The sequence below is a fragment of the Orycteropus afer genome, unplaced genomic scaffold (genome assembly GCF_000298275.1).
Source record: "Orycteropus afer afer isolate SDZICR_OR568_19922 unplaced genomic scaffold, OryAfe1.0 scaffold00025, whole genome shotgun sequence".
Taxonomy (NCBI): Eukaryota; Metazoa; Chordata; class Mammalia; order Tubulidentata; family Orycteropodidae; genus Orycteropus; species Orycteropus afer.
The window spans coordinates 8844973-8855970 of record NW_006921612.1 but is presented as its reverse complement, the minus strand read 5'-3'; the positions used below and the strand labels follow the sequence as shown (position 1 = coordinate 8855970).

General features: G+C 37.0%; 1 protein-coding gene across 1 annotated transcript in view; it reads right to left on the bottom strand.

Annotated features, from left to right (window-relative positions):
- Positions 1-10998, bottom strand: part of MBOAT2 (membrane bound O-acyltransferase domain containing 2) — a 341490-nt gene that overhangs the window by 108450 nt on the left and 222042 nt on the right. The window contains 1 exon segment of the mRNA XM_007935117.2: positions 6040-6095. Coding sequence (XP_007933308.1) covers positions 6040-6095 — 56 coding nt within the window.

Genomic DNA, 10998 nt, shown 5'->3' with positions numbered 1-10998 from the left:
GAAGGACATTATATAATGATTAAAGGATCAATTGAATATGAAGATATAACCATAATAAATATTTATGGACCCAATGAAAGAGCCCTAAAATACATAAATCAGACTTTAAAAGAGTTGAAAAGCCAATGAGATGACTCATAGTGGGAGACTTTAATACACCACTTTCATTGATAGAACTGGAAAGAAACTCAACAAAGATGTAGAAGAGCTAACCATTACAATCCACCAACTTGGTCTTACAGACATCTACAGAGCTCTTCACCCAACAGCAGCACAATATACATTCTTTTCCAGTGCACATGGAACATTTTCCAGGATAGACCATATGTTAGGCCACAAAGCAAGCCTTCATAAATTTAAAAACATTTAAACTTTCTGTACTTCAATTTTTCTATCTTAGGAAATATATCTCACAGAATTGTTTTTGAATACCAAATGAAATATGAATTTAAGAAACCCACCATAATACAAAAGTGAGTCCAAAAATTCAATAAAGTGAAAAATGAAATGCTTGTCACATTTTTTTTAGGTCAGAAACTTAACGTAACTATTGACATTTACATCTCAGCAAAAGGCCCTCTTGGCTAACTGACATAACTTAATACCAAAAGGACTAATAAATATCAGAAGTATTCAAAATTCTTTAAAAAATGAAAGGTAAGGTTATACAGGGACATTGAAATCCTCCTGACTTCCCATTAAAATTATGGTAAAGAAATAAAGAAGGTATAAATTAAAAAGGACAAACGGAGTGGGAGAAGGAACCATGGACAAGTGGTTAAAGGAAGTTTTTGGAAGATGGAAAGCAATGAAGAAGTGTGAAATGACTTAAAACAGCATAGAAAGCTATACGAGTTGGAAGAAGGCAAAGCATTCTATTAGCCCCATGCAAAAGAACCTGACCCTTTATGGGTGGAGACACTCATATCTTATAATACAAATTCCATGCAAGTATTCATCCTGGGAAGCAAAGTATCTGGAGCATATTTAGTAAGTCTTTCTTTCTTTCTAATTATTTTATCAAGGTAAACATGGTCAACATTCTAAAAGTCAAATACGGTATTATTTAAAGCATCTAATGAAAAATAGCAGATCCTCCCAAACTTCCAAACTGCCAGTTCTTCTCTTCAAAGACAACCACTTTCATTTTTTTTCAGTTGTATATTTCTGTATTTACCTTCAAATTTCTAAACATTATGTTTAGTTACCTATGACTTGATTATAAAACTTTAGATATTTCCTTTGTATTACGGAGAATAGGAGCTCTGTTAGAATAATGCCTTTGGCATTTGACTGCTAACCAGAAGGCTGGTGGTTTAAATCCACCAGCCATTCCTTGGAAGGAAGACTGGGCAATCTACTTCTGTAGAGATACCACCTTGAAAACCCAAGGAGGGGTAGCTATGGATCGCAATTGACTCAACGGCAGTGAGTATTACGGAGAAGGAGGCTTTAAATCTCTTACACCACATGTCATTTCCTCTCCCATCATCTTCTAACATAATTGTTGTTGTTATTATGTGTCGTCGAGTCACACCTGACTCAAAGCAACCCCTCCTTGGGTTTCCGAGGCAGTATCACTATGGAAGTAGATTGCTTAATCTTCCTTACAAGGAGTGGCTGGTGGGTTTGAACCACCAGCCTTCTAGTTAGCAGTCAAGTGCCTTAGGCACTATGCTACCAGACCACCTTCTAACATAATCATACTAACATATTTGTTTGGAGTTCCTGGGTGGTGCAAACAGTTAACAAATTCAGCTGCTAAACAAAAATTTGAGGTTCAAGTCCATCCAAAGGAACTTCAGAAGAAAGGTCTGGTGATCTGTCTGAAAAATTAGCCACTGCAAATCCTGTGATGCACAGTTCTACTCTGACATTCATGGAGTCACATAAGTTGGAATCACCTCAATAGTAGATAGATGGTTTATATCATATTTATTTAATATTCAGTATTAACATTACTATGATTATAGTATAGTAGTAGTGTACTATGATTATCTCCTATCTTGTACATCTTTAATTTTTCTTTCAGATAATTGTATCATTTATTCAAACTTGCCAAGAGAACAATAAAACTCTCCTCAGTGTTACTTTGGGATGATCAATAGCATCAGACAGGTGACTGCTTTCCCTTTTTTCTTACAGTCATTTCTTCCCTCAGTCTGATCTGGAATATTTGCTGCCTACATCTGCTTTATAACTCTTTTCCCTGTACTTCCTAAGTCTGTATTGGAAATTCATAATTTTCCAAAAAAAAACTTTCCATTTCATCTAAATTTTCAAATTTAGCAGCCTAAAATGGTTTGTTGTATTCTCTTATGAATTCTCTAATCTCTGCATGCTCTATCTCCCTCTTCACGCTTTGTTTTTCTTCCTTCTTTACTTCCCCTCCTTGCTAGATATTATATTTTACACTTTCTTAGAACCAGTTTTTGGTTAATTGAACTTCTAAAGGAAATATATAGCACAATGGTTAAGAACACTGGTTGTAGAATCTGACTGTTCCTGAACGTGAGCAAGTAACTTAAAACTTTCTGTGCCTCAGTTGCCTCACCCATAAAAAAGGGATCATGATACAAAACCTTCCCTAAATGGTAAGGGTGCCTCAGTATGCCTAGAATGTTTGTGCAAACCATATAGTTCATTCTGAACACCTGCTTTCCTTCTTGGAGTCCAAAATTTTGGTATATACCAAGCAGATAATGCCTGTGTGCCCAGCCCTCAATAAAACCTTTAGGCGTTGACTCTCTAATGAGCTTTCCTGGTTGTGGTAGTTAAGGTTATGTGTCAGCTTGGCTGGGCCTAGTTTTGAGTGGCTGGGCAGCTGAATGAAGTGTTTCCCATGAGGAGACTGGTAATCAACTCCAAGGTAGAATGTACTGTGAGTAGCTGCCTTATGGATGGGGTCTGCTTCTAGTATGTAAGAAGATGCTTTGAAAAAGGTTCTGAGTTTTTTGGCATATTTAGATCCTGTATTTGGTGGAGTCTTTATCTCAGTGGACTGCCATGCTGTCTACTGATCTTGAGACTGTTTCTGGATATGTTGCTTGATAATCCTAGGACTGTGCCATTTTACTTGTAGACCTTGGGTTTGTCAGCCTCTGTAGCTAGCAGCTGCTTGAGTTAAGAGATGCCTCTAGCTCCAGTGTGCCGGGAACAAGAGGCAGAGCTGAAGCCTAAGGTCAAGGGGCCTTCACCCCGCCCCTAGAGCTGGCACTCTCAACATGGACTTCTAGCCTTCTGAACTGTAAGAGAATAATTCCCTGGTTTGTTCAAACCATCCACTTGTGGTACTTTCTATTAGAGCACATCAGAGAACCAATACACTGGCAGACAACATTTTACATGTATTGTTCACAACTCATTGCTGTGGGAATTAAATGAGTCCCATGTGACTTCCCTGGGGGAGTACTCTTAGACATGTGTGCTTGGGTTCCTCTAGACTTTTCCCTTGCTGTTTTCTATCCTTTTGCCAAAATACATCTTAGCTGTGAACACAACTATATGTTGAGTCCTTTGAGCATCCTTCTAGCAAATCATCTAATTTGGAGGTGGTTTTGGGGACCCTGACACACAGAGGCACTCCTCTTTAAGATTAGCTGAGGAAACATAGGTATCCAATTAGACTAGGCTCAGTCTATCCCTTAGTCATAAATAGACAAGTGATGTGGGGGTGTGGCAAGTCCATAATAGTCTGTCTAGCCAGAGGTACTGAGTTGAAATAAAGAAGAGAAAGCATGTTGAAAAGATAAGGTATAAGAACTTTTTTCAAAAGTTGCCAAGGCTCGAGTAGTGACTGGGATCTTAAAAGCTTACAAGCAGCCATCTAGATTCAACAATGGGTCTCTCCTCATCCAGAACAAAGAATAAAGAAAACCAAAGACACATGGAAACAATTAGTCCAAGGGACTGATACACCATGTGATCCTCAGCCAATATGACCATGAGACCAGAAGAATTAGATGGTGCCCGGCTACCACTGTCAACCACTCAGAGGGGGTCTTTGTAGGACATCCTGGATAGAGTGGGAGAACAATGTAGAACAAAACTCAAAATCATTAAAAAAAAAAAAAAAAGGGACCAGGTTTGCTAGTCTATTAGAGCCTGATGGAACCCCTGAGACTATGGCCTCTAGCTGCCTTTCAGGTCTGGAATTGAACCCACTCCTGTGGCTTCCAGCAAAACAAAAGACAGGCATATGAACTGAACATTTACATTAGGTAGATAAACTCCTTGGAGAGAACAATTATGGGAGAATAGAAGGGCTGTATATGTACAGGGAGACAGTTGGGGGGGGGCAGGCAGGAGTGCATGAGAGGGAAGGGCACAGGGAAAAGATGGCTATGAGGAAGAAGTGGGAAGAGAACTGTTGTATTGTGGGAGATTGCACTCAATGTCATAAGACAAATTGTATGTGAACTGCTGTATGGAAAATGAATTTACTTTTTAAACTTTCACCCAAATCACAAAAAAAAAAAAAGAAGAAACCACAGTTTTGATGGGGGAAAAAAAAAAGTTGCCAAGGCTAGTAAAAACCTGAATAGTTCTAAAGAGGCAACTATCAAGGTAACAAAATAGAATTTTGTTCAACTTCTCATTCTGAGTTGAATATATATTGTCATCATCATCTTCTCTCTGCGGTTGCCTCTGAAAAGGATGTGGTAAAGGAAAGAAGATATGAGGGCCAAGAAAGTGAGAGGCCATGGCTCCAAATAAGGAAAAGTTTCCTAATTCAGAAAAAGGAAAGTAAGAAAAACTCTTCCAGACCTATGGACAAAATTATATCCCTCTGATCCATGACCTTCCTATATTCTCTTTTTAGGGTCACAGGACTAATCTCTCATCAGTACAATACAGAAGTGTTAGTACCTGAAGAGAAATGCACCCTTTGACCTGGAGCATTTAACAGTAGGAATTTTAACACTACACCTCTAATATAACCTGTTGAGTTCCACTCATTTTATTGTACACATTCAAGATCTACAAGATATTTTACATAAATTCTAATCCACACACAAATTCTCTAAAGCGGATCATATAATTAGTTTACAAATGAGAAAACTCAAGAGTTATTAACTGACCTACCAAGTGAGGAGAACTGAAATCTAAGTTTGCTTATCCTCTAACCCCATACTCCTTCTAATTCATCATATTGCCTCGCATTTGAAGAATTTTACCTCAGAAGTGTTCCTCTACTTTCTGAAGGGCAGAAACAGGGTTGGTATTGAACATGCAACTTTGATTAAACAAGTATCAGAGATTTTAAAAAAGTAGTTAATCCCACCTCCCTTCTTCTACTAATTTTGCTTGTTAAGTAGCAAAAGGGAAGAAAGAAGAAATATATTCTCTTTGTTGACAGTATTTTCAAGGTTAGTCTACTGACAGTAAGAGGAAAAATCTCGCTAGAGAATGGGCACAAGTCTTCCCTAAAAGACGACACAGGATGGATGATACATATATACAGTGGGGCTAACCCCCATTCGAAAAGCTCCCCAGACTACAGGCCTTTGTTCTAAGAGGGTAGCTCCCTGAATCTGTGGAAAAAAACAGAGCCTAAATCTTTGACTCTGCATCCTGACTTCTAGTGTTTCCTATGGCTAAAAGTTCATTCACTGGATAATATAAATATGACTATATAACTCTTGCACTAAAAAGTATATGTAAGTATGTATGTATGCATATGTGTATGGGAGGAATACATTAAGATTTTAGTAAAATTTTAACAGAGAGATGAAGCAGGAATACTAAAATTTAATTTACAACAACTGTTTAATTTCCTTTAATTTTTAATTGTCACTAATGTGGATCACATGAACAATTTACACTATTTTACTTTATTTGGGTCAATGAACTGATTGTAAAGTTAAGATAAAACACTGAAGGAAAACAAGGAGACTTTAATAACCATAAGCAGAGTTAAGTATGTTTCCATTCCTTTCTTTTCTCTAGGAGAGCAGAAAGTTATGGCAATATCTCAACCAAAAGGTTATTTGAATCAAAGTTTTTCCAGTGATGAAAAATTAATTCTAAAATTCTTACCATCATGAATTTCGTAAGCCAAACTAGTGATCTTCTGCGTAATTATCATCATTGGGCTGTGACAAAACAAAAAATACAGATTTTAAAAGGAGAAATTTAAAACAATAGATATGAAATATAAAAAAAAGTTTATTTTGCTTATATGACTACAAAATCCTGAAATTTTTTAGTAAAAAAGGACTTCCAGGGGATTTCAAAGAAATAACTCATTAGATACTATGTTTGGGGAAAGTATAGCACATAAGGAATTAAGGCTTCTCTTTGCTTTAAGAAGAAAAGAAAGAAAAAGAGTCTACTCATAAAAGAAATCATGTTAGCCAGTGATCTGGTGCAAGCTCATCATTTTATGCATGTGTACAAGGGAGGCCCTGAGGTTAGAAGACCACACACGGTATCAGAAATGGACCTGGTCTCTTGAGTGTGACTTCAATGTATTCTGCTGCCTTTTGTCTCAAGGCTGGGCTTAAAGGTGAAATGTAAGTTGCCTGCCAAGAGGGGAGAATGCAGACAATAGAGAGTGTTTAGGTGAGAAATGTGAAAAGTGGAGAACAAATAAGAATTAGGGAAAGAGGGAAGCAAAAAGAGGAAAGACCAGTTGATGAGACTATGTAAAACATATAAATAACGGCACACTTTAAAGAAAAGAGGACTTCAAAGTCCTATTACAAGTAAGAAAATGGCAGTATTTTCCCACATTTTTAAACCTCTAATTGAATGAGTCAGGGCTGACTCGACGACGGCACATAACAACAACAACAACAAATTGAATGGGTAATTTAGGAAGGAGAAATGCATCTATATAACAAAGCAATCAGGATACATTTTTATCCTTAAACTATTATATTAGCCCACAGACAATTTAAAACCAAGGAAATTGTGTTTTACCTAAAGTTAGAATGGGAGTTCTATATGCTAGCAGCATCAGACATCCCATTTAACCTCACTACAGTGTAGAACATGCTGAATCATCCCCATTGTACAGATAAGGAAACAGTTTCAGAAAGTCAAGTTGCCCAGCCAGAGACTGGAGGGTCATGGGTTTAAATTCCAACCTTCTAATCTTGTGCTTTCCCACGAATACACATTGGCTCCAAAGATGAGATTATTAGTGTCAACTGGCACCTTTGGCAAAGTATCAGTATCTTTAAAGATGTAAAGAGAGAAAATGATTCTTCCTGCTGTCAGAATATGGGATCAGGGAGTTGTTTTAAACATTCCTACCAGTGGGAATTAGATTCACAGACCTGGGCCTTTGAGAATTTACAGCTCATTCTCCTCACCTAATAGACAAGATCTCCTAAAAACTGTCAGAGAATGATTGTTCTGAAACTCAAAATTCTCTGATTCCCTTAAAAATCAATTCTTATGTTATACCACTCACCCTGAGGAAACTATTTCTCAGTAAGTCTAATCCACCAGGTTGCTCTGAAGAACACCCAGTTGCCCTTTCTGTTTGGCAAGATATCCTTCATGCCTTTGAGGATGATAAAATGCCCTATAATTTCCATTTCCCTGGGGAAAAAAAATCATAATTTATCTGACCTTGTCTCACAAATTCTAAGTTCTAATTCTTGTCCTAGTTTAGCTCTCCAATGAATATAAAATCCCCTTCAGTTCTAAATTCTAATTCCCATTTCACCTTAAAACAGAATCGAAAATCCTACTAACATAATTATTAAATTTATTTTATGAACTCAATGACAGAGTAACCTGTTAGGTACATTTATATAAGATGTTCAAAAAATACAAATATGTGCTTTTTCTTTTTTTTCATTTTTTTTAATTGTAATTAACCAACTGTAAAAACAAATGCAATACATTTTCCATTCCAAAATTCTTTAGGTGTATAACTTAGTAATACCATTACATTAATCACACTGTGTAACTATTATCCTTAACTGATGTAAAATTTCTCATTATCATGAACAGAAACCCACTACTTCCCAAACAATGGCTCTCCCTTCCCTCCTGCCCCTGGTAACCACTAATAAACTTTGGTCTCTGTATACATGCCTATACTTGTCATTTCATATAAGAGAGATCACAGAATATTTATCCTTTTGTGATTGACTTATACTCAGCATAATGTTTTAAAGCTCTATCTATGTTGTAGCATGTATCAGGACATTTTTTCCTTAAGGCTAAGTAGTATTCTATTGCATGTATTACCATATTTTGCTTATTCATTCATCTGTTGATGGACATTTAGGTTGTTGCTACCCTTTGGCTATTGTGAATAGTGCAATGAAAACTGGTGTACATGTGTCTGCATTGCTGCTTTCAAGTCATATATGTGCTTGTGAATGTATGCCCTCATTTTGTCCATTGGTGCCCCTCCACTCCCATGCAATTTCTACTCTATGAGATGCCAAGAACATAGGATCTCTTGTAAAAGTGAGCTGGGGTAGGAGAATGGGTGGTATGATTCCAAGAATTAAGCTCCCCAACAGGAATGGTTAAAAAAAAAAAAAAAAAAGCATAGGACAGATATGAATGCTCTAGAAGGAAAAAAAAGTAATAGCCCTCATTTAAAAAAACCTCTTAGCTCATTCCAGTATTCTGAGATTTACTGAATTACCCTACTCATCTCTTAAAATGCAAATGGTTCCTGAAAGGGTTAGACCTCATTTAACATAGACTTAATCATGAAATCAGATCAATAACTAGCTAAAAACAGAAACCAGGATTTCTTTTGAGGAAGAAATGGCAGTTAATTCTCAGGGAGCAGGGATAGCTGATGGAAGGTTTAGAACAGAATATAGAGAAGTGATAAGTCAAAATTGATCTACTCTACGGTTCTGCCTAAAATCTTGGTGGCAGTTAATAAGCCATGGAAAACGATTTTCATATACAGTAACACATGTTTGAACTAAAAGATCAGATTTAAAAGACTGACGTTTTTAAATTATCTTCTGCAAGCCTAAGCTGGAAAGGAGACAGGAAGAAAGTAGGATAAAAAAGCTTAATCTAGATATTCCAGCAAGATGGTGGATTAGGCAAAAAGACTGCACAGACCCTCTTCAACAAAGAAATGGAAAACCAATTAACACAGACACAGAAGATAATCTTAGACCCCTGAGCCTTGAAGGGAAGGATATAGAAGTGGACTAAATGCTAACTAGCAGAAAATTTGTGTGAAAATACCAAAAAAGGAGACATATGGAGCTGCAGTCTGACAGCAATCTTGAGCGATCCTGACGGTACAGACAGCTTGGAGATTCCAGAGAGGTGGTAGGACCTAAGAATTAACCTAAAAATCAGCACTGCTAGCCAGGCACTGCACAGAGGACTGCTCTGGTGGTTGCGGAATAAACAGAGAAGGTGAAGAGAAAGGTAGGCTGAGCTGTGGACTTTTGCCGGTCCGGAGGACGCCGCCATTTTGAAGGTTTAAAAGCAGCTTGACTATTTTGGATATTTAAAGAGACAGGGCTCTCATAGATTCCTGGGGCTTAAGAACATGTTCTGCTTTCCAGCAACTGCAAGGAGACTCCAGACCTGCAAGACTGAAAAGGTACCACATTCCTCTTCTTACTCTTATACTCCACACCCGCTTGGTGAATGGAGGTGCAGCCATCCCACACTCCCACCTACTTTCTGGGCCCATAGGAACTCCATCATAGTCTGTGTGCTCAGATGTAGCCTGGGTGCCCTGACCTGTCCTCCACTGAACTTTTTTTTTTCTCTTTTTTTATTTTTTTTCCTCTTTCTTTATTCTGCTGATTAGTTTGCTTGAATTTGTCTGTTTTTAAACAACTATTATTATTGATACTTTTGTCCTTTTTATTATTATTCTTAGTCTTCCCCTCCCAGGTCTTTTCAGCATTTTTTCTTTTCCCTGTTCCTGGTTGGATTTTTTTCTCTTTTTTAAATTTTTTTTTCCCTCCCCCTTTTTTCTCATGGTTAACCCCATTCCTTGTTTCTCTTCTTGCATTTTTCCCATTTTTTTTTCCATCATTATTCTCCTTCTCTACTTTTTTCTCTTAGTGCCCTATCCCCAGATATTGCAGGTTTTCTTGGTAAATTGTACATTGACTTTAGCACAAAAACCACCAAGTGAGACAAGGAAGAACATTATACAATGATTAAAGGATCAATTGAACATGGAGATATAACCATAATAAATATCTACGGACCCAATGAAAGAGCCCCAAAATACATAAATCAGACTTTAAAAGAGTCGAAAAGCCAAATAAATAACTCCACAGTCATAGTGGGAGACTTTAAACACCACTTTCTTTGAAAGATAGAACAACTGGAAAGAAAGTCAACAAAGATGCAAAAGAGCTAAATAATACACTCCACCAACTTGGCCTTATAGACATCTACACAGTATTTCACCCAACAGCAGCACATTATACATTCTTCTCCAGTGCACATAGAACATTTTCTATGATAGACCATATGTTAGGCCATAAAGCAAGACTTAATAAATTTAAAAACATTGAAATACTGCAAAGCAGCTTCTCAGATCACAATGCTCTCAAAGTAGAAATAAATGATAGGAAGATCATCAGGAAAAGAGTAAACAGATGGATACTGAACAACACTCTCCTTGAGAAAGACTGGGTAAAAGAAATCAAAATTGAAATCCAAAAATTCCTAGAATCAAACGAGAATGAAAACACAACATACCAAAACCTTTGGGACACAGCAAAAGCAGTGATAAAGAGGCCAATTTATAGCAATAAATGAACACATCAAAAAAGAAGAAAGAGCCAAAATCAGCATTTAAAACCAGCATCTCCAACTATTAGAGAAAGAACAGCAAGAAAAACCTACAGTCATCAGAAGAAGGGAAATAATCAAGATTCGAGCAGAAATCAATGAAACAGAAAATAGAAGGGCAATAGAAAAAATCAAAAAGACCAGAAGTTGGTTTTTTGAAAAGATCAATAAAATTAACAAACCACTGGCAAATTTAACAAAGGAAAAGAGGGAAAGAACACAAATAACATGAAT